General features: G+C 37.3%; 1 protein-coding gene and 1 long non-coding RNA gene across 2 annotated transcripts in view; one reads left to right on the top strand and one right to left on the bottom strand.

Annotated features, from left to right (window-relative positions):
* The first annotated feature begins 9,794 nt into the window (after window positions 1–9,794).
* On the top strand, window positions 9,795–11,778 carry LOC135780049 (uncharacterized). The gene is made up of 4 exons (XR_010544932.2): window positions 9,795–10,119; window positions 10,515–10,595; window positions 11,212–11,268; window positions 11,386–11,778. It is a non-coding gene; the product is annotated as an uncharacterized lncRNA (long non-coding RNA).
* A 7,620-nt stretch (window positions 11,779–19,398) lies between these two features.
* srsf4 (serine and arginine rich splicing factor 4) overlaps window positions 19,399–24,637 on the bottom strand; it is a 44,625-nt gene continuing 39,386 nt past the window's right edge. The window contains exon 6 of the mRNA XM_065290797.1: window positions 19,399–20,209. Coding sequence (XP_065146869.1) covers window positions 19,831–20,209 — 379 coding nt within the window. The 3' untranslated portion in view covers window positions 19,399–19,830. The remainder of the gene's footprint in view (window positions 20,210–24,637) is intronic.

The raw sequence follows: 24,637 nt of genomic DNA, 5'->3' as shown, positions 1-24,637 counted from the left end.
GTTCCTCTGTTTGTCTATGTTTTATATGTTACTCTACATGTAATCCTTATATTGTACTGAAATGAGCTGTTTTCCTTGAGGCCTGATCCTCCAATAGCACTTTTTGATAAGTTGTGTCGACCCAATGCATGCCAGGTTTGTGCTGTGAATCTGAATTAAAAGTGAATTAAAGAATAGAAATGAAAAGAGGTTGGGAGTCTTGCAATGTAATTAGTCTATAGTTTGCATTATAGTGGGCTCTAGCTTTATTGTGTTTGGTATGTGTACCATAATTTACCAGACTTTTACCAGATCATTTGTCTATGTTTATGACTCTGACAGTCATTGTTACTGTTTTTTTGCCATAAGTCTTCACTGTGCCTATTCAAAGCTCGAGGGCCAACACATAACTTCTAGATTTATAAGCATCAATAAACTGCATTTTAACATTTTATAATGCCTAGTCATACTTCTGTTATTTTGATGAAAGTAACGCAAAAGTAGTGTAACTCATTACAGTTCAGAGTCAGTAATATTTTAATGTAACTAATTACTTTCAAATGACAGTAATTTGTAATATATAATGTATTACACTTTGGAAGTAACTTGCCCAACACTGGTAATAATAGCTAATGTAGCCCTGTGTAACGTAGCATACTGTGTTGGGGACAAATGTGGGCAAAATAATTTTGATTTATTTTTTTAAATACTTATTTTTGAATACTTCTTTTTCAAGTTTGCCACCTGAACACACACACAGAGAAAAATTACTTGATTCTACAATTTTAGGGGCGGTTCACATGTCGCGTCTTTTGTGCGCTCAAGTTCGTTATTTCAAATTTAGGCGCGCGAACGGAAGAGGTGCGACATGCTCGTTTTTTCTGGGCACATGTTTGAGAGAGAGAGAGAGAGAGAGAGAAAGAGAGAGAGAGAGAGAGAGAGAGAGAGGAGAAATGTAACAAAGTTTAATGTTGTACGTGAACTGTGTTTGAGAGAGAGGGAGGTGTTCAGAGAGGGGTCTGTTGGATGTTAAGCTGTTATTTGTTTTATTTGTTAAATAATTTATGAAGTTACAATTTTGTTTGATTCCAAGATGTATTTTACTGAACATGAGTATTTACAATGCAAATCTAAATTATTGTAATTTACTGATAGTTACTTACTGTATATCTTGTCACTTTATTAAGATCAGATTCTGCAGGTAAAATTACAATAATAAGGTGACTTGACTTGGACTTGACTTGACCTACTACAGAACTTGACTTGACTTGACTTGACTTGACATAGCCTGTGACTCGACTTGACTTGACTTGCCCAAGAAAAAAATACTTGGGACTTACTTGAGACTTGAAGGTTCAGACTTGAGACTTACTTGAGACTTGCACATGTGTGACTTGGTCCCATCTCTGTAAAATTTCCACAAATGTAATTTATATTTGATATGTATGTTTCAGGCAGAAGTAGTTTTTACAAGACTGAATCGTTTAAACTGAAAAAAAATGATGTATGATATTTTTAGAGCAGTTTTGGGGAATGTGTCCTTTTTCTCTTGAGAGTTAAAAGCATAACTCAAGTTGGCAAAATGCTTTGAAATTAAACAGCACTATAAAACATAAAAAACAAGTAAAAATCATAGTCACAATTTAAAACACGATTAAACATTGTTCAAATGATGACAATAAGGTTACTCACGTAACCCTGGTTCCCTGAAATAACGGGAACTAGCATTGCGTCAGTAGCTGATGGTATGGGGGGAACTCCTGTTTACTCCGCGATTGAAGCCTATTGGTTAACGTCTGTAAATATTACAGACAAATGGCGTTTGAGCCCGCGAAAGGGGCAGGGTTTATGCCCTTTATAAGTCTGGGTCGAATGCAGAAACTCCCCATTATTCGACTGAAGCGTGCAGTCAAATAAATCTCGCTGCGTGACGTTTTAAACACGGCCAGCTACGTGATGCTCATTCACGTTATTTCAGGGAACCATGGTGTAAGCACCATATGAACACAATAATGCGGACACTGCTCGTTAAGGGAGGCGTAAGCCAATGCGATGGCTTCGACGATCCATTTAGATAGCCTCTGCTAAGTGATGGGTATACCCATCAGCGAAGCTTACGAACAGCTGATCTGACTTTCGATATGCGGAAAAGCCGTTCGTGTAAGTTCTCAAAGCTCTGACAGGGCAGAGCCGGTTTGGTGGTTGTTTACCGTCCGTTGTGGGAAGGGCGAGCAGAGAGACCACCAGAACAGAAACAGCATAGACAAAACTTTAGGAACGTATCCCGCTCTCGGTCTGAGGACCAAATTCTAGACACGAGGGGTCAATGGAAAACGCATTTAAATAGCCCACTCATTTGACCGACGCCAACACCAAGAGGAGGGCGGTTTTAAACGAGAGAGCTCAGAAGTCTGCCTGTTCGAGAGACTCAAAGGGAGGACTGCGTAGCGCTTTCAGGACCATGGATGGATCCCATGGTGGAACAGTGCGCGGTTGTGGCGGGTTGAGTCTACGTGCGCCTCTAATGAATTTAATGACAAGATCATGCTTTCCAATAGAATGACTGGCTATAGGAGTGTGTTTCCCTGCAATCGCCGTTACGTATACTTTAAGCGTCGAGGGTGCCCGACCATCGTCTATTAAAGGAGAGAATGTGTTCCACGTCACAGTTCTTCGGGTTTAAGCTTTTCATAAAGGCACCTAGTAAACGGGGGCCCGAGCCTCTGCTACATTGTTTAGCTCTTGTCCTAAAAAGGCGTGAAGGCCGCCGTTCAGAGATAATATGTGTAGGTTCCATAACTCCGGCTGTGGATGCCATATTGTACCTCCTCAGCGGTATCGGCCACGGTGCTGATGTTGTCAGCCGCCATAGGTCGGGGAGCCACTGTTGATCAAAAGCACTGTGCATCTCTCCTCTCTGATCCTCTGAAGGATCTGTGGCAGCAAAACCACGGGGCAAAAGGCGTACAGTAGACACGCTGGCCATGCTATTGACAGGGCATCGCTGTGTTAGAGAAGATTGTCGGGCAGTGTGTGTTCTCCTCTGAAGCAAACAGATCTATTTTCACTCGGCCGAAGACGGTCTATATTTTCTCGACCATCTGAGGGTGCAAGCCTCCATTCTCCCGACGGCAGGCCGTTGCGCGCAAAAATGTTAGCACTAAGGGTGTACTCTATGATATTACAAACCGTACTGACCGATCGCGATACACCACCCACAATACGAATCGCGGAACTCTTGTGGCATTCTCCAGAACAAAAGTAAAATTGTAACAAGAAGTCGCCCTATTGTTCCTTAGCATTGCTGGTAAAATGACATGAACCCGACCCCCACAGCAAACCGAATCGGACCAAACCATAGCTCCAAAACCGTAAACTGTTCCGAACCGTGCCATTTTTGTATCGTTACACCCCTAGTCTGCACCCGTGTTGGCTATGCCCGGTACGAGAGTCACACACGTACGTTCTCTTGAGCCTATAACAGGAGATGTCTCGCCAGCATGGAGACCGTAACCCTCCTTGGTGATTTATAAATGAAACCTCAGTCGGACGGCTGCACTAAAACGTGATGATGTTGGAGTTTCGGTTGAAAATATTGTAGCGCCAGAACTACCCACATCTCAAGGTGGTTGATGTGTAGCTGAGATAACCGGCTGTTCCACGGACCGAAGGCAGGCTCGCCGTCGCAGTGCGCACCCCAGCCCACCATAGACGCATCCGTCATCACCACTTTCCTTCTGCAAACCGAGCCAAGTTCTGTGCCAGAGAGGAAAAGGTGAGGGGATGTCCAGCTCGATAGTGCTTTTACACAGCTGTGCGTGACTTTGATTGTTAAGCAGCCCAATGAACAGCATGCCCAACAGTATGAGTGGAGATGCTGCTGCCATGAGACCCAGCATTGTTTGAAATCTTTTGAGGGGGAAGCATGCGCCCACTCAGAACATTATCGCTGCGCGTCTGACCGCAAGTGCACGCTCCGGCGTCAGCCACGCTCGCGCTTTCATATAATCGCACATAATGCCTAAAAATTTAATCCGTTGTGTCGGGGTAAGCAAACTCTTTTTGAGGTTGATTTTGAACCCTAAATTCTCCAAATGCTGGAGTATGACGGATCTGTGCACAAGAATTTCCCTCTCTGATTGGGCTAAGACGAGCCAATCGTTGAGGTAATTCAATATGCAGACTCTCTTCAGGGAGGCGGCAGCGCCGCTGGGTCCTGCGTGATCCTGGGACAGGACCGTGATGCCTCGGGGGGCCGGCATGCCATGCTGGACCTTGACGGTTGACGTCAAGCCCAGGTCTTTGTTTTGAGGTTGCGCCAGCTGTACTTTGGGCGTTGTGCTGGCGGCGGTTTTGGATGGCCGACATCAGACGCAGAGGTCCATTTAGACAGGATGTGCCGCATTGCCTGTGAAGACTTCTGAGCCTCAGTGAAGCACTGGGTAAAGCCCTCTAGACACTCAATGGAAACAAGAGAGTCCAGGAGAGCCACGCAATCACCATCCTTAATCTCCGTCAGTTTAAGCCACAAGTGTCGTTCAAGCACAACGAGACTTCCCATAGCTCTGCCCACTGCCTGGGTGGCGATTTTGGTAGTGCGTAGAGCCAGGATTGGCGCTGCGTAGGTGTTTAAATGATGCTGGGTCTGGGCCCGACTCATCCATGTCACGGAGGAGCTTTGCTTGGTATACCTGCAGCACTAACATCATATGGAGGGCAGAAGCGGTGGTGTCATCAGCGGCATAAGACTTGGCCGCCAGTGAGGATGTAAGCTTCGAAGGGTGGTTTAGCTTGGATCTCCAGCTGCTGGCCGATGAAGGGCAGAGGTGGGCAGCCACAGAATCTTAGAGCGGCAGTAGTTTCGAATAGCCGCGTTCATCTGTGCTGTCAACCACTGACAACACCTGGGTGATAGAGCTCTGGGAACGAGTGGAATGCGAGGCACTCCATGAATGCGTGAGCCTGATGGACCTCCAGGAAGAACAGATCTTGTCTCTGAAAAGCCAGATGCCGGTGCCTTATGTGGTTGAGCTAGCGCGTTGGATACAGCGGTACGGAAACAATTTCAAGTTTAATAGCATAATTTAGCCTATGTACCGTGTTTTGCAGCTTCTTCAGACCCTCCTGAATGATCCAGCTTCCAATATTCATGTGTTGGGTTAATGAAGAAAAGTAAGTGACTGTTTGTTGCGTTGTGTTCATGTTTCTATGTTATAAAATTTCCATGCATTAACATGTGCTCAGCATGATGAGTGAGATTATAGCAACAGAACAATGTTTATGCTGTAAAACACTGTAGGAAATAATAGGCTAACTGATATGAGTCTTCTGATGTATAATTTATTAGTTAATTATTAGTTAGTAACATTCATAATATTGAGTTAAAAAGAGTTAATATCATGCTGAGGAGACCATGTGCGAGCTGCTGGTGTAGTAGCCTTGTCTGGCCAGAGGATGTCGCTTTTTTTTCTTTTGTAAACCATTTTAATACAGTTTCATGCATACTGGTCAGTAAGATAGGTGAAGTTTCTTATATTTCTCAAAAGGGTAATATCCCTGTTTATGTAATTGTAGATTATGTTTAAAGGGGCATATTAATGTTTATTGAGATATTTATGTGTGATGATCCTGATTTGTATTATATGTGTGGATTTTTTATTTACGTTGCATAGCAGTTTAAGTACTGTAACTGTTTAATTGGTAGTACCTAATGGTGATTTATTTGCTTTTTTATCAGACTATAATGACATGATATTGCTATTTGAATGTTCTGATGGGTACTGCTGAAACTTAATACAGTTAAGAGAAGAAATACATCTCCTCGTCTTTATTCCTGTGTCCTGACCGATACACCATCCTGTTTACTAGCTAAAAACTTTGAAGAACTAGCCCTATCAGATTACCTCAGTAACACCGCTTATACCATGGTTACAAAAAACATTGCTCTGGTGCCTATTTTAAAGACATTTGACAGGTTAGGTGCGCGGTTTACAGAAAAACATTCAACACCTGTGGAACATTTCTCAGCCAATCAGAATAAAGCATTCAACAGCCCTGTGGTTTAAATATTAATATTTAAATCTGCAGACGATTAAAGACAGCGCCTATTTGAACATTTGCTCAAAAAGATTCGGACATGAGATCCAGACGCAGGGCACCACCTGATTTCGGACACTAATTTCCCACTGGCTCTGGTGTATCCATGTTTGATTATCAAAAATGAGATCTTGTTTTGGGTTGATCAAACCCGCAGTGTTTGGTCTCATGAATCTATTACTTGTCACATTTATTCAAATGTAGTCTTTATGTTATTGTTTTGGTGTGAGGTTAAAGTTAATAAAACTTAACTATTGAGTTTCCATTTAATCTCAACCTGGTATGACCACTCGCTTTATTACTGGACTTTTTTCTTGTCAGTACTACATAAAAAGAATAATTATAAGAATAATTTAATTGTTTATTATAAACTACTATTATTATAAACACGTTCCTCGTCTAAAAGGGAGAGAGCATGGTGTAGCTATAATATACAACAAAATATTTAAAGTAAACCATAAATCCGATCAAAAATTTTATTCGTTTGAAATAATACTGTTAAATATGGAAATAACTGATCGTAACAACAAACAGCTTTTGTTCATTTTAGCTACCATATATAGGCCACCAGGCCACCACACAGATTTTCTTAAAGAAATAGCAGATTTCCTATCTGAGCTTACAGTCACTGTAGATAAAGCTCTTATCGTTGGTGATTTTAATATACATGTGGATAACCCAAAAGATGCATTAGGACGAGCGTTTATGGATGTTCTAAATTCTCTCGGTATTAGACAGAACGTGTCAGGGCCCACGCATACTCGTAATCACACATTAGACTTAATTCTGTCACTTTGACTTAATATTAATGACATCGAAATATCACCCCAGAGCGATGCAGTTTCAGACCATTGCCTTGTTTCATACACTGTACTGCTAGATAGGATCACTCAGTCTACAACATGCTACAGATTAGCCAGAACAATAATTTCCACCACTAAAGATAGCTTTATTACCACTCTTCAAGACCTTTCTCAAATGAAACATGTAGCAGATAACAGTGAAGATCTGGATATTATAATAGAAATCCTGAACAATGTCTGTTCTAGGACATTGGATGCCATTGCTCCCATTCGAAAAAAGAGAATCAAAGAAAAAACGCCAGGTCCATGGTATGACCATAATACTGCAGCCCTTAAAAAAGTAGCTAGAAAAATGGAAAGAAACTACCGAAGCACAAAGTTAGAGGTAATGGCGTTCAGCATGGAAAGAGAGTGTCCAACACTACAGACAGGCTATAAAAAATGCCAGATCTACCTATCTCAGTACGCTAATTAAAGAAAATCATAACAACCCTCGTTTCCTCTTTAGCACAGTTCCGAAACTGACTAGAAACAAAGAACAAACAGAAACCAATACCAAACTCCAACACAATAGTAATGACTTCATGAACTTCTTTACTAAAAAAATTATGGTTATTAGGGAAAACATAGAAACTACGCAAGGAGCCAACTCTTTACCCAATAGTACATTTAACACTAGATTACCATACGAACATCTTGAATCATTTAAACCTACTACAATAGAAGAGCTCTCTAAATTAGTAACGTCATCCAAATCATCGTCCTGTATATAAGACCTCGTTCCCACAAAATTACTTAAAGAGGTATCTCATGTAGTGTCAGACACAGTACTAAATATCTTTAACTCATCTTTGACTAGTTTAGAACGTATCTAACCAATCGATATCACTTTGTTTATGTAAATGAGGAAGAGTCATATCACTCCCCCGTTAAATATGGTGTACCACAGGGATCAGTTTTAGGCCCTGTCCTATTCTCGTTATATATGTTACCTCTAGGAGACATTATCAGGAAACATAACATAAGTTTTCACTGCTATGTGGATGATACCCAGCTTTACATCTCGTAACATCCTAGCAAAACCCACCAGTTTGCTAAGCTAACAGACTGCATTAGTGATATAAGGGACTGGATGGCACATAACTTTCTTATGCTAAACTCCAATAAGACTGAGATTCTTATTATTGAACCAAATTGCTCCAAACATAATATGTCAGATTACAAGTTGCTCATAGATGGCTGCACGGTGGTGCCATCTTCCACGGTTAAGAACTTAGGCGTAATGTTCGACAGAAATCTATCTTTCGATAGTCATATCTTCAACGTCTGTCGCACAGCATTCTTCCATCTTAGAAATATCTCAAAAATACACCATATGCTGTCTGCATCAGATGCAGAAAAGCTTATCCATGCTTTTATGACCTCTAGAATAGACTATTGTAACTCGTTACTCAGGGGATGCCATGCAAATCAGGTAAACAAGCTACAGCTGGTTCAAAACGCCGCCGCCGCAAGAGTGCTTACTCGATCTAAAAAGTATGACCACATTAGTCCAATTCTGGTATCTTTACACTGGCTACCATTTAAATATTGCATACAATTTAAAATATTACTAATCACCTAAAAAGCCTTAAATGGCCTAGCGCCCTCGTATATTAAAGAATTACTATCAGAATACAATCCACCACGTAAAACTGCGATCACAAAATTCTGGTCACTTAATTATCCATAGAATATCAAAATTTTCTAAAGGTGGTAGATCCTTTTCCTACTTAGCCCCTAAGCTCTGGAATGATTTACCAAATAATGTTTGAGTATCAGACACAGTCAATCAATTAAAATCTAAACTTAAGACATTCCTTTTTAACAAAGCATTCACATAAAATGTCCAGTAATAGTACTTATCCCGCAATAGTTATTTTGTCTAGAACAAAGCACTCACATACCTCATATGGGTAATATACTAGTGCCGCAATAGGTATCCCAGGTCAAAAAGACGTAGTATTTAATGTATTAAAAATATACTTAAAATACAAATAGTATGTTTATAATACATTTGTATTTCCAACATACTTATTTGAAGTGTATTAAAAATACGTTAAATTGCATTTAAACGTATTTTTTAAAGTATACTAGAAGTACACTGGTAATAAATAATTACATTACTTAATTACATTTTTAAGAAATATGCTAAACTTAAGAATATTTCTAATGTATTTATATTAAGTGTACTAGAAGTACATTGGTAATAAATATATACTTAATTACATTTTTAAGAAATATGCTATATTTTTAATGTATTTATATTAAGTGTACTAGAAGTACATTGTAATAAATATATACTTAATTACATTTTAAAGAAATATGCTAAACTTAAGAATATTATTAATGTATTTGTATTAAGTGTACTAGAAGTATGCTGGTAATAAATATATGCATAATTACACTTTTAAGAAATATGCTAAACACAAATGAACTTCTAGTGAAGTTTTAGTATATTTGGATAAAACATAATTTTTTCAAAACATGATTCATTAATTGTAATAAGCTAACATTGAACTTTGCTCAAGCATTTCAAAATTATATCATTGCGATTGCATTCAAAGATTTGCTTAAAATCTTACGTTTGCTAGTGTTTATTTTCAAACAACACACGTGACACAGGTGACTAAACCTGATTGGTTGTTGTCATAGTAACACGTCACGGTGCTATTTGAAAGCTGTTGTTCAGTTCAGTTCACGAGGTGCACGCGGTTGCTTGCATTAAACGTATAAACTGTTAAATTAGATGGCGACTCTGCATTAAACGTATTTATTTAATTAATCGGCGATAATATTTCACCAGAGGACTAAGATAAAACAACTCGATTTAAAATGTGAGCAGTTTTAGTGGATCTTACGTTGAGGGAAAAAGTATTTCGCTTTTTGTTTGGAGATGAACGAGACAACACGAGGGTAAGTGATGACAGATTTTCACATTTCTTTATTTAGTTAACTATTAAATAAGTAAAACATTACATTACATTTAACCCAGCTTCTTTATGTAACGTTATGTCTGTGTTGCGTGTGGTAATTGGAACATCTTTATTTTCTGACAAACGTTAGGCATTTTTCTTAAGCATTTCAGAAATCATTAAAACCTTTCATTTTTTTTACCACAGCGACATAAATATGACCAACCAGATCCCAAGTAGTCAGGAACAAATGAAGATATAGCGCATAGAAAGACTTATTCTTGGTGGTAAGTTTGTTGTTGCTATTTGTTTTCACGTTTAAGTTTTTCTAATGTTTCTCTTGCAACGCGTTAGTTTAAAATGAATGTTTGAGCTGTCTTACCTGAAAATACCATGGTATGACCACCATATGGTTATTATAACTCCAGTAATGTTCAATGGCTAATGTTTATATCAGTTCAATCTTGACAACCTTATTGTCTTTTTCTATATTTTTAAATGTATTTCTAATTACATATGGACACAAAAATGACATTGTAAGAAGGGATACTTTTATGAGAGATTGTAAAACTGCAGAGGCTGGGTTTGATTATATTATATTGTCTTAATATATTGTACTCGGGGTAAGTAAATCTTAAAACGAAAACAAATCATTATCATTTACCTGCCTGTTGTTTTTCAGATCAACTGCTATTGACATTTTTGAATCGGGACAAATGTGGAGTGATTCGGAAGAAAAACGTTTGCAACACATCCATTCCAGGTGGCTAATTTCTGTCCTTTTGAATTATTCTTGTAAAAACCGTTTTTTTTTATTGTAAAGCTGTAAGGGACTTGGCCTAGTCATCCTTGCATATACCATTTGGCAGGGCACCAGACTAACTTTTTTTACTAGGAGCACAGTGGCCCCCAACTGAAAATTTTAGGGGCGCAACCAGAAAATTTAGGGGCACACACGGTAAAACAACATGCTAACCAAATATTCACTGTCTACTAATTTATACTGTATTACTAATAAATACTTTAATTATAGATTCAGAAAGTACAATGTGCTGTTTCAAATTCAGTGTCATATCACAAAAAAAAGGTCAAATTTGCTGGTCCCACATGTGCTACCAGATGTAAAATTCAGTGGCACACTCTCAAATTTAGGTGGCAAAATGCCACCATTTGATAGCAGTCTGGAGCCCTGTTTGGCATCATTTCTGATTTCCTTAAATCTCCTTAAACAGAGGTGAACCTTAAGTTTGCAAGACCACAATAGACAAACAATGGAAAATGATCTAGGTTCAAATAAAACACAATTATCAATGTAAAACATATCCTGTAATACACACAGGTTGCTTTATTTCATGAGCCTGTTCTATTCCCACTTGTAGAGTGCTGTGACACATAAACTGACACGCTTGATGAGGACACAGTCAAAGCTTTAAAAGGTAAACTGAGAAGTTAACAAAACTTCCATACATGCATATCTATGCCAATTTATTTTAAACATGGATAGCCAAATGTTCATTCATTATTGTTTAATTGGTCCTGTTTCCTTTTCACAGACCGTGTGATAAAGCAGTCTTCAATTACTACGGTGTCTGAATTGCAAGAAGAAGTGACCCTCCACTTAAACATGTGACATCTAAACTGTTTTGTGTTTTAGTTCAGCTTTGTATAGGTTTATCTTAAGTTGGTTAAAGGCGGAGTGCACTATTTTTGAAAGCCAATGTTAACATTTGAAATTACCTAAACAAACATGCCTCTACCCCAATAGAATCTGGACCTTCTTTTGATAGAGCCACCACACACATACGCAACCCCGGCAAGGATGTCGGTTAGTAGACACACCCCTTACTGCTGGTTGGCTACAAGTGTGTTTTGGTAGTCGGCCCAATTTCCTTTTCCAAAGCGTTTTTCAAACATTGTGCACTCCGCCTTTAAATTGCACTTAAACATTTTTTTCCCAGTAACTTTTTATGCAGAGAATTACATTATGATTATTATATAATCATTGCTTATGAATATTTAGTGATTGCATATTCATAGTGTACTTTTCATTAATACATTTAATGTTAATGTTGTACAATTTGATAGAAGTAGCTCTGTAATTGCATTTCTCTGATATTTGTTTTATATTGTTTCTCTTTGGTCAAGAGATTATGTATGTCTCTTTGCTTGATTAATTTACTTTAGATATTTTTGTAATGTACACAACATGTATTCAAAATCTGTGTATGTGTCTTAATATTTAATGATTTTAATATAACATTTTAAATATTAAAAACAGCTTTATAATAAAATAGTAGTGTAATGCTAATACATTTCTATTAATGTAATGCTAGTATATTTCTAATATGCTGAAGTACTATTAAAGTGTTCTTAAAGCACAGTTAAGCTTTAAGGGGCGGTTTCCCGGACAGGGATTAGACTAGTCCTAGACTTAAACACTTTTAAGAGCTCTCCAAACTGAAAACAACTTGCACTGACATATCTTAAAATACATCACTGCTGTTTGTTTTACCTCAAAATGCACACAGGTAATGTTTTTAGTAAGGCATGTTTGTTAAAACTAGTTATATTTACTAATTAAACTAAGGCCTAGTCCTGGATTAAGCTAATCCTGGTCCGGGAAACCACCCCTATATGTATTCTAACTGTATTTTTAAGTGTATGAGAAGTGCATTTCAAATGAATTTTAAAGAAGTACACTTAAATTGCACTAAATACATTTGAAGTTTTTCCAATTTAACACAATTTCAATATATTAAATATAATGCAAATAGATTAAAATTGACTTTAAATATATCTTGAAATGCATTTAATATATTTGAAGTGGTTTCAATATAATACATTTAATATGCATTTAGTATAGTAGCATTTAAATATATTAAGTATGTCCCAAAAAATACTATTTAAAAACATTTCTTTTTCACCTGGGTAGCCTGTCTGGAACCAAGGGTTTTTAACCCTTTAGGCACCAGAGGTTTTTTCCTAAAACGTTTAATTTTGACATGTTACTTTCAAAAGGCTATATCTTAAACGTGATAAGAGAGAGACTTTCTTTAAATTAGAGAAATATTAAGGATGACACACTTTATGGAGGGGAATAAAATGTCCCATTAAATTTGCATATTATGACGTCATATGTGGCAGCCATCTTTAATTTTCATGAAAAGTCACATGTTTGAATGATAAAATGCAGCACTTATTTCCCCCCAAAATGTCCCTAACCTTCTGTATGCTATATTGCACAATATTGAATGCTCAGGTAAATAGTAAACAAACTGATCTGCGCGTTGATAGACTAACGTTATGCATAATAGCTCCTCTGCCCCGTGTAACACCGCCTCTGCTCCTGCTACGAGCCGCATGGCCAGATCTGCCTCGCATGCACCCCGAGTGGAGAGAATTTGCACAGCTGGGACTATTGCCTTTACTGTCGCCGTGATTGTGATGAGGTGCACGGGACGGAGCACTGGAAGTCGGCCGCTCGCCCGACAGACTCCCAGGGCCCGCTCGGGTATGGCAAGCCAGAAGGTTCATATTTACGCAATAAATGAATCGCGTTTGCATCCAAACGCCGTGTTAAACGGCGTTTAAAACAGAATTTGCGCCGCTAAATACGCCGTCGGGATTCCAAACGCCGTAAAAAACGCGCGAAAATCGGCAACAACGCCGTTATTTACGGCGTTTTATAATCCGATCCACGACGCCGTTTTGTGACGCCGTTTGTCTTGCCATATGACGCCGTAAATAACGGCGTTATCTTCTCCCAAAGACGGCGTAAAAAGCGGCGTTTGCTAGTGGTATAATGAGCCCCTCCTTTTTCTAAAAGTCCAGCCCTAGCAATGATGTCTAGATGGAAAGGCATGTGTAGTAGAATGTCGATCTAATGTGTGATGCCTCTCAGGGATCGACGAATGCTTGGACTTTCGTAATGTGAAATGTTTATTTTTCATTACGAACGTGTGTCCTTGTCCTCCATTTTCTTTATTATATTATATCCCGTGTTCTTTATTAAATCGTAAGACTTTTAAGCATCGGTTTAGGGGTATTTGTAGCTGTATTGAACGTTTCATTTAAAGTAAAGTTGTGTGGCCGAGTGGGCTGAGTGTTCCACATTAGCAGTGTTTTAATGTACTGTAGCTGGCATGAGTTCGAATCCGAGCTCCGATCATACTTTTCCTTTCTTTTGTGTTATTATGTATTATTATTACTATTATTGTTAATAGTATTATATTTTGCTGCTGACAACTGATTAAGTAAAAGGAAATGCATATTCAAATGGCTTTAGTACATGCAACAGCTGAGCTAAGCCCTTGCTGTACTGTGGCCACTGTGGATCTGTTTTTGATTGTTGTTTGCCCATACGAACACGATTGTTATTCATACTGTATAAGCCTGCGCTTGCATAGTAGCCTAGACTATTTAATTAAAAAAATGCGGACCTTATTCTTCTTTTAACCAAAGAAAGGAATGCTTATGTTCCTTTGTCAGATAGATAGATAGATAGATAGATAGATAGATAGATAGATAGATAGATAGATAGATAGATAGATAGATAGATAGATAGATAGATAGATAGATAGAAATTTTATATATAGTACTGTATACCGGTGGTGTCATCTAATATCCAATTACATAATAAAATCTTGTGTTATTTAGAGGCATGCGCTTGCATTATTTTGGAATTGTTTTTTGTCAGAATTTGTTCTAATTAGCATCACAAACATTTAAAATTAAAGCAAACAAAACAATCAAACTTTCTATGATCAAAAAGGGAGGCATATACTATAGACAAAAAATGTATGCAGTATACGAGGCAGAAGTTTGTACAGTATAAGGAGATGAGAGGCTGTATAAAGAATTTTTTGTGGTAGAGAAAATATATGTTTCCTCTAAAACAGTGAAATAATAGAGGAGTAAGAAACATAAAGCAAAACTGATGTTATGTTAACGTACACGATATTTCATCTTACATGATAGCCTAATGATGAGCCGAACTATTTACATTCTGTTCGGATTTCGGCTCTTAAGTGCTAAGTTAAATTTTATCGGGAGACACAGCCCAGACCGCCCGTCCCTACCTCCTGAAAATGCGTATAAATAGCACGAAGTGTAAAACTCGTGCAATACATACGCCAAATTCCACTTTGGCGTGCATATGATACGCAAGTCCTTCCCATTCACTTAAACGGGGCATCTTTTTTTGTCGTTTTATTTATTGGTTTTTCAAATTTTTTCTGTTTTTTAAACCATTTTCGCTTGGGTTTAGGGTTAGATTTTAGATTTGCTTAATAAGGTTATTTAATATACAGGTTTCTCCATGTTTTTGTCCATATTTAAGCCATGGTCGCTTGGAGTTGGGGTTAGAGTTGGGGTTTGGGTTAGGATGTCATTTTTATATAACAAAAAGTTGTTCTAACCCTAAACCCAAGCGAAAATGGTAAAAAATAGCAAAAAAATTGAAAAACCAATAAATAAAACGACAAAAAAAGATGCCCCGTTTAAGTGAATGGGAAGGACTTGCGTATCATATGCACGCCAAAGTGGAATTTGGCGTATGTATTGCACGAGTTTTACACTTCGTGCTATTTATACGCATTTTCAGGAGGTAGGGACGGGCGGTCTGGGCTGTGTCTCCCGATAAAATTTAACTTAGCACTTAAGAGCCGAAATCCGAACAGAATGTAAATAGTTCGGCTCATCATTAGGCTATCATGTAAGATGAAATATCGTGTACGTTAACATAACATCAGTTTTGCTTTATGTTTCTTACTCCTCTATTATTTCACTGTTTTAGAGGAAACATATATTTTCTCTACCACAAAAAATTCTTTATACAGCCTCTCATCTCCTTATACTGTACAAACTTCTGCCTCGTATACTGCATACATTTTTTGTCTATAGTATATGCCTCCCTTTTTGATCATAGAAAGTTTGATTGTTTTGTTTGCTTTAATTTTAAATGTATGTGATGCTAATTAGAACAAATTCTGACAAAAAACAATTCCAAAATAATGCAAGCGCATGCCTCTAAATAACACAAGATTTTATTATGTAATTGGATATTAGATGACACCACCGGTATACAGTACTATATATAAAATTTCTATCTATCTATCTATCTATCTATCTATCTATCTATCTATCTATCTATCTATCTATCTGACAAAGGAACATAAGCATTCCTTTCTTTGGTTAAAAGAAGAATAAGGTCCGCATTTTTTTAATTAAATAGTCTAGGCTACTATGCAAGCGCAGGCTTATACAGTATGAATAACAATCGTGTTCGTATGGGCAAACAACAATCAAAAACGGATCCACAGTGGCCACAGTACAGCAAGGGTTTAGCTCAGCTGTTGCATGTACTAAAGCCATTTGAATATGCATTTCCTTTTACTTAATCAGTTGTCAGCAGCAAAATATAATACTATTAACAATAATAGTAATAATAATACATAATAACACAAAAGAAAGGAAAAGTATGATCGGAGCTCGGATTCGAACTCATGCCAGCTACATTAAAACACTGCTAATGTGGAACACTCAGCCCACTCGGCCACACAACTTTACTTTAAATGAAACGTTCAATACAGCTACAAATACCCCTAAACCGATGCTTAAAAGTCTTACGATTTAATAAAGAACACGCTATATAATATAATAAAGAAAATGGAGGACAAGGACACACGTTCGTAATGAAAAATAAACATTTCACATTACGAAAGTCCAAGCATTCGTCGATCCCTGAGAGGCATCACACATTAGATCGACATTCTACTACACATGCCTTTCCATCTAGACATCATTGCTAGGGCTGGACTTTTAGAAAAAGGAGGGGCTCATTATACCACTAGCAAACGCCGCTTTTTACGCCGTCTTTGGGAGAAGATAACGCCGTTATTTACGGCGTCATATGGCAAGACAAACGGCGTCACAAAACGGCGTCGTGGATCGGATTATAAAACGCCGTAAATAACGGCGTTGTTGCCGATTTTCGCGCGTTTTTTACGGCGTTTGGAATCCCGACGGCGTATTTAGCGGCGCAAATTCTGTTTTAAACGCCGTTAAACACGGCGTTTGGATGCAAACGCGATTCATTTATTGCGTAAATATGAACCTTCTGGCTTGCCATACTCGGGAAGACGCAGCTCGCTCTACATTGCTTGCACGGTAAAAAGACTGGACGCGCATATTACCTCCAGCCTCATTCCCCACACCTGTAACACGCCTGCTAAACCGATGAAGGCAGATATTCCCCTTCAGAATCATTATCAGCGAATATAAGACCCAACACTTCATTAGTGATGTTACCAGTGACACCGAAGCTCCGAAGCGTGTGTCAAAAAAACGAACCGATTTTCATTGAAGCTTTGTATCGAAGCTTGATTCGTTCTGGCAAAATCACGTGACCAATGACGTCCGAAGCTTCGTTTCACACACACCTACGTGACTGCTTCGTTATCTGATTCAAAGGTTTAGAATTGTGCAATGCGCGGCGCGCCCTCATGGGTTGTATTGGAGTATTGCATTACACGGAATCGATTACTAGTGAGTTTATGAGATATATATATAGTAGTAAAAAGACTTTTCTGCACCACTTAAAACCATGATATAATTTTTAATTGGTTCACACTTTATACTTTTGAGACAAGTTCTATCCTTAATTTGTTATTTTTGTTTGGAGTACCATTCGCATGAAATGGAACATGATTTGGTCATGTATTTAATATATTGTAACATTTATTTATGAATCTATCCTTAATTTGTCAATCCATTAAGTTTTCCTTTTATAATTAAATTAATACGTTGTTTGGTTGTGGAACATGTTGTGAAACAGCACTTTCACCAGCAGAGGTCCTCATTGAGCTCTGATTTGAAAAGCTTCGAGTAATGAACCTTTTTCTGATACAATTGGGTTGAAAGCTTCACTGCTTCAAGAAAGCTTCACTTCGCCATCACTACACTTCATTGCAGGTAAGCTTTTTTGATGCCATTATATGATCATGTATTGAAAAAACTCGCTGAGGTTATCGCTCTGATAAAATGACTCACTTGCATACTAGCTATGCTGTTGTGCACTTCAATGCGCGCTTGCTCTAAAAGTTTGTATATAAGCATGATGTTTTTCTGAGTCGGGTATAAAGTATGACATGTCTGCCATCTAGTGGATGGGGCGGATGAACGAAATTTGACACCCTATGTGACAAAATCGGCAGTTACATTCAGTGACGCATCTTGTCGACAAAAGTCGACCGTGGCGCCTAGAGGGTTAAACCACAGTACTGTATGACACTTGCGTTACATGCGAACGGCCCCTACGCTAATAGAATTCTGTTTTTATCTCCCTGTCTCGTACTCGACCTCGAGGACAATGAGACAAACAGACCCAATTCCTGTTAAGGTCATCACACCAGTGATCTACTGGCTGTCCTTCAACGTGATGCCCAGCCAATGCGCGACCAACGACCACCGGCTGAACCAGTTTAATCCGCTTACCCGCTTCCTATCTCTACCGTGTTTATATATATATATATATATATATAAATATATATTAATTTCTGCCAAGGGTTTTTGTCCATCTAGGAGTTTTCCCACTGGGTTTTCTCCTAGGGTTTTTTTCGTCCCCAGGAGAGTCAGCCAACTTTGGCTTAACTTAGCACTTTATTGTGTACGTTACATTATTAATACGCTCGCTTGTACGGTTTATGCTTAGCCACTATATTCTACATCTTATATTATCTATTGATTTCTGTGTTCTCCCCTACATTTACTCATGTAAAGCTGCTTTGCAACAATTAATAATTGTGAAAAGCGCTTTATAAATAAAATTGAATTTATATTGTAACAATTTTTTTAAGTCAGTTTCTGCATGCTGCTTTTAAATTTCAGTGGCGATATCTCACAACCTGTTTTAATAGTCCCCTCACGTGAAAATAAATGATCAAGTATGTAAGAGCCAGTATCTTTACCTGCAGTTCGAAACTGTGTTTTTGCATACTTTTACTGGGAGAAGTGTAAACAGACACTCCAGATAAAGAGAAAAATATTGTTTATATTGTTTTATTCATCAAGTGTATTTCAATCATCCACACAATGTGACATTTTTGCATTAAAGCCCTTAAAGTTTACATCTTCGAAGAGATTTGGGCATAGGGATAATCATCGGATTTCACAGACTGAATCACAAGCTAGGGAACTTATCAAGACACACGGAAAGTGTTTAAAACCGTTTGAGCCCGTGGATGTGATGACCATCCACTCTGGTGGCAGCTTTTCCACTCAGCAATATCTCATGCGAGCGAATGGTTCAAATGTTTAAAGAAGCCTCCCTCACCAATTGTAAAATGACCAGTAGGTGGTGGAATGATACAAACGGTGAAGCAATACTGTGATGTTATCAGTAGAATATCTCATGGCTGGGAAGGGCTCTTAGCAAATTAGATTTGAGAACCAGAAAAAAACTGTTGTGCAAAACATTTATAATATAAGTGTTTCTAAAGTGTTGTTTATTTATTATGTAAAAGGTTTATCACCAACAAAAATTTGTAACAAACTAAATCAACAACACATTATGGTTGCACTTTTTTATTGTTTTACACTGGGAAATACATAATAAAAAGATATCAGATGATTCGTATCTATTGAAAAGGTTAAGACATCTATTCTAGGAGCAGTTCTACCTTGTCCTAACCTATGAAAAACATATTCAGGCAATACTAACGTAAAAACAATAATACTAACAATTATGCAGAAGATAAACAACATTGAATTCATCTACCTGGAAAAAAAATCTAAAATAAACACCAACCACAGGCCTTCACAGAAAAAAAAAAACATTCATCACAACACTTAGACTAAAATAATATACTGAAAAAAAAAAACAATGAATAAGCAAGTATTTTACTAAATGCTTGTTTTCATATATTTGGAAAAGGGAGTAAAAATGCTAAAAACATAATTATAGTGAGATTAAAGAAATAAATGGCAGGACAACACTTGACTTATGACCGAGACCGTGAGCGAGAGCGGGAGTAAGACTGCGAGTGTGAACGGGAGCCAGACTTGGATCTGGATCTAGATTTCCTATGCAGTTCAGCAGCCGGAGGCGACCTTTCTGCCACTCTGCCTTCACCATCACTCTCGGCTGCTTCACGACTCTTGTTCCTGGAGAGATCCCAGTTACTGCCTGATTTGGACCGAGATTTGGATCGAGATCTGGAGTGAGACTGAGAATGTGCCCTCTTGCTATTATTCTTCAAGCTTTCACCTCCTCTCCCATCTCTGCTTCTGTGAGCTCCACTGCTGCTCTCCTCCACCCTAGAGCTCCTGTCCTTTGCCTTCCTGCTGACTGACCTGCTGCGTGATCTTGAGCCTGAAGGCCTGGAAAGGATGGAGAACAATACAATAAAAATCAACAGCACATCAATATATACTAAACACAACATAAAAACATAAGGGTTTATGACGGAGCAATAATTGCCCTCTGATAGACTCTCTGAAATTCTACTCATTGTTAATATGTAACTGAGGCAGTAGAATAATGAGCCTACAAAACACAGATAAACAAAAAAGGTCATAAACTGCAAAACATGAACTAAACTTAGCAAAATCTTGCTAATAATTGCAAGGTTCTTTTGTCTTTCTAGAATTTGTATATTACATTACTAAAGTGACATTAAAGTTGGGCAAAAAAAATAAATAAATTGGCTGCACGAGGCGCAATGATAGTACAATCCCAAGCAGACATCCAAGTCTCCCGGAAGTTCCGGGAGTCTCCAGCATACAGTATTGATAGCGGCTCCCTGATGCCCATAAATAGAGTTAAAATCTCCCGAAATCTAGAGCGCGTCAGCAAGAGCATGCATGCGAGACTGTGCTCCAAACAGTGGACCGTGCGCAAATTCCCAACAAAAAAGTGATCTACTTATTTTAATAAAATTAAAAAATAATTGGGAAACACTACAATAAGGTTCTTATGTTTACATTAGTTTACTGCATTAATTAACATGAACAAATAATGAATTGCACTTATAAAGCATTTTTATCCCTGTTAATTTAAACATTTAGTAATACATTAATTAAATATTGTTAACATTAGTTAATGCACTGTGAACTAACATGGACAAACAATGGACACTTGGAGAGCTGTATTTTTATTAACTAATGTTTACAAAAAAAATACAGTTACAAAATGTACAGCTCATGGGGTCCGTGTACTTTTTCATTCATTATTCTATTTCGGAATGAAAGATGAAATTTAAAAAAGGGTGCAGCTTGGTTTTTTGTTTAAAAGAAAAAAGCAGAAATGGCTGTTTTTTGGTTTTCAAATGTATTGTTATCATTAAATAATAGTATTAGAAAAATGGACGACATTTCGGTAAGGATCAGGGTATGTTTTACTAATTTGATATCCTATCTGAAATCAAGTAAAGAGAAATTGGAAATCAGCTCGTTTTTTGTTTTGTTTTTCCGTTTATTTTTTTTTTCATTTAGTTTAACAAATAGAAAATGAGATTGCGGCTCGATTTTTCATTTGTGGTTTACAAATCAGTTCATGAGTTTTATATTTCATTTAAGCCTCTGGTCATCACTAAAACGCCCCCTCCATCTGATTGGCCAAATCGCACCCTGGGTTTCTTGTGTCAGGCAGAATAAGAGTCCATCAAGTAACTCCCCATGATATTTGATGCAGAAATATATTTTGGAACTAATAACTTATGTTGCTGTAAAGCTTTGCCTCTAATAACCAACACTTGAGAGAACAGTATACTGACACAGAGTTTGAGATTGTATACTACTTTATTTCTGTGAGGATCATTTTTGTAGTAGCTCTTTACATATCCCAGTGATAAATGCAAAAGTAAAACGTACTGAAGCCTATTACCCACTGGATGGAAAGTTATTTGACTTAAAAATTGTTGTAATATTAATATTAAATATGTTAAAATGTTGATTTTTATGTCAAGTACAAGCGTAAAATATTACAATATATCACACTTGTACCTAATAGCCTACACAACCTCGGTGTGCATGTCACAACTGAATAATAATAATAATAATAATAATAAAGTTAAAAGTCGGACTGTAAGCTTGTGTACTTTTTTACAGTCTTTTCGTTTACACGGGAAAAAAAAGGCTTCGTATGTTTGTAATATTCCTGCAGTAATTTTGGTCGCTATATAAGCAAGGCGTGTAACCAATCTAGAAATCACAAAGGGGGTTGACAATGACGTGTAGAACATTTTTCTCTAATTCCTGCAGTATGTTGTTCAGTAAGTAAAGTTCAAACAGGGTATGAGCACTAATAAACACTTTTGTGAACATATCTTAATTCTCAAAACAAGCCTATTTGCATCTTTGTGAAATTTAAATCAAATGTTTGCACATCATTTTCTATTGCATTGACTGACATGCATCTGTCTGCACCTATGCATCTTATTTAATTGTTCTGCACTTGTTAAAGGAATAAAATTATCATGAAAATGGATAAATAGATAAAACACATCTGAACATTCTAATAAAAACACAATTTATTTAATATTTTATTTATTTATTTAATATTTTTAATGCGTTTATAAGTTTTTTAACGACAGTCTCCCTTTGAAATCTTGCACTGTAAAAAAAATCATTCAGTTGCTTTGTAAACATAACAAAAATAAATTAATAATGTTTCTTAATAAAATGACTAAAAACTGAACAGATATGTTTGTGTAAAATGTATATTATTGTGGTGTCATCAAATAAAATAACAGATTATTTCTAATAGATATCCATAATATTTCTTGTACATTTTAATCAATATATTTGAGAATATCACACTTATATATTTAAGTTTTTAAAACTGTAATAATTGCGCATTTCAAATTAATATTATTTGTATTTAACATCAACTTAAAAAATTTAGTACGTTTCACTCCTAACTTTAACTATGATTTACTTGATATTTTTGGTGAAACATTTTAACTCCCATGCCAGGCGTTTTAGCGACGACCAGAGGCTTAAATGAAATATAGAACTCAAGAAATGATTTGTAAACCACAAATGAAAAATCGAGCCGTAATCTAATTTTCCATTTGTTAAACTAACTAGAAAAACGAAAAAACGAGCAGATTTCCAATTTCTCTTTAACATGATTTCAGATAGGATATCAAATTAGTAAAACATACCCTGAATCTTACAGAAATGTCGTCCGATTTTTTAATACTATTATTTGATGAAAACAATACATTTGGAAAACAAAATACAGCCATTTCTGTTTTTTCCTTTAAACAAAAAACCAAGCTGCACCCTTCTTTAAATTTCATCTTTCATTCCTAAATATAATAATGAATGAATGGAAAAGTACACGGACCTCATGGTTAGTTCATGTTATTTAATACATTATTATATTGTAATATAGAAATATTATGCTTTTATATCTTTTAGGGACCACGACATGTTAGGGAGGCTAAGCGCAGGGAAGGCTGCTCCAATACATCTCAGTTCCTCCATTCAGATAGGCAAAGTCTCACTGAGAAGGTGACTACAGATGAGGTGTATTTCACATCTTTTATTGTGGAACATAACCTGCCATTCCATGTGTGTAGGCACACAGGTAAGTTATTTATTTATTTTTTATTTATTCATTTAGCTGACGCTTTTATCCAAAGCGACTTACAATTGCTATATATGTCAGAGGTCGAACACCTCTGGAGCAACTAGGGGTTAAGTGTCTTGCTCAGTGGTGTGTCACAGTGGATTCGAACCCGGGTCTCTCACACCAAAGGCGTGTGTCTTATCCAACTGCGTCATCACCACCAAAGTCATTTAGGAAAATGTTTCCAGACTTGAGACTGCAAAAAAATTATGCCTGCTCTTCCACTAAGATGACAGCTATGATAAACTTGGCACTGGAACCTGAACGTTCAGAGGATTTGAACAAGTTAATCCAGACAGAAAAAAAGCCATACAAGTATTATGGTTGATAAAGGCAATGACATCATGTTTGAGAAGGAGTGTGCCATTTTAGTCAGGTACAACAGTGAAGCACAGGATAAGGGGACAGTTGGATTTGTCAGACATGCCAGTATGCAATGATGCCAAAGCTGCCAACATATTCTACTGCATTGCATCATCCATGCATGAAAAAGGCCTTGAATTGCGTAGGATTCAGCCGTGACAAATGCAATGTCATGATTGGTAAAAACAACTTGTTGTTAACTTGTGGACCTATTTTTAACTTGTGGACCCGTACATTCTTCCGCTTAGAGCTTGAATAATAGACACTCCAGTCCAGGTGGTGGCGCTAATCCGTTATTGCCAATTGCAAGAATAGAAACAAAGTTCCCGGCGCGGAGTAATACCGTACCTCACAGCACAACTAATACAAGTCAATGGAGTTGGCAAAAACTACGATAAAACCTGTTGGAATGCGTATTTTGCAGCGATTTTTGTGTGAGCATACCAGTGAACACCCCTGACCACTCGGTGAGTTTCACGTGTTTGTAAACGAAAGTTTAATGCATTTTAGGAAGGATTGTTCCAGTGCACCATTAAACCCATTGTAAAGGTAGGAGCTGAAACACAAACACCCATAAATTGTCGGGGCAGCCGCATTTGTCGAAATTTTAGTCAAAACCGTTCTATTTCATCATAAACAATCTGAAAACAGGGATTTAAGTGTAAAATGCCGAACTTGTCCTTTAACATCTACTACTACTTTGAGAAAAGTTCAAAAAGAAGACAGTTTCAGGACTTTTGCAATTTAGCCTAGCAGAGAGTACAAAAGCACTGTCCAACATCTTGTTTTTTTTGGGAAAAGGTTTGGAC

The sequence above is a fragment of the Paramisgurnus dabryanus genome, chromosome 19 (genome assembly GCF_030506205.2).
Source record: "Paramisgurnus dabryanus chromosome 19, PD_genome_1.1, whole genome shotgun sequence".
Taxonomy (NCBI): Eukaryota; Metazoa; Chordata; class Actinopteri; order Cypriniformes; family Cobitidae; genus Paramisgurnus; species Paramisgurnus dabryanus.
This window is presented reverse-complemented; position numbering and strand designations above follow the sequence as displayed.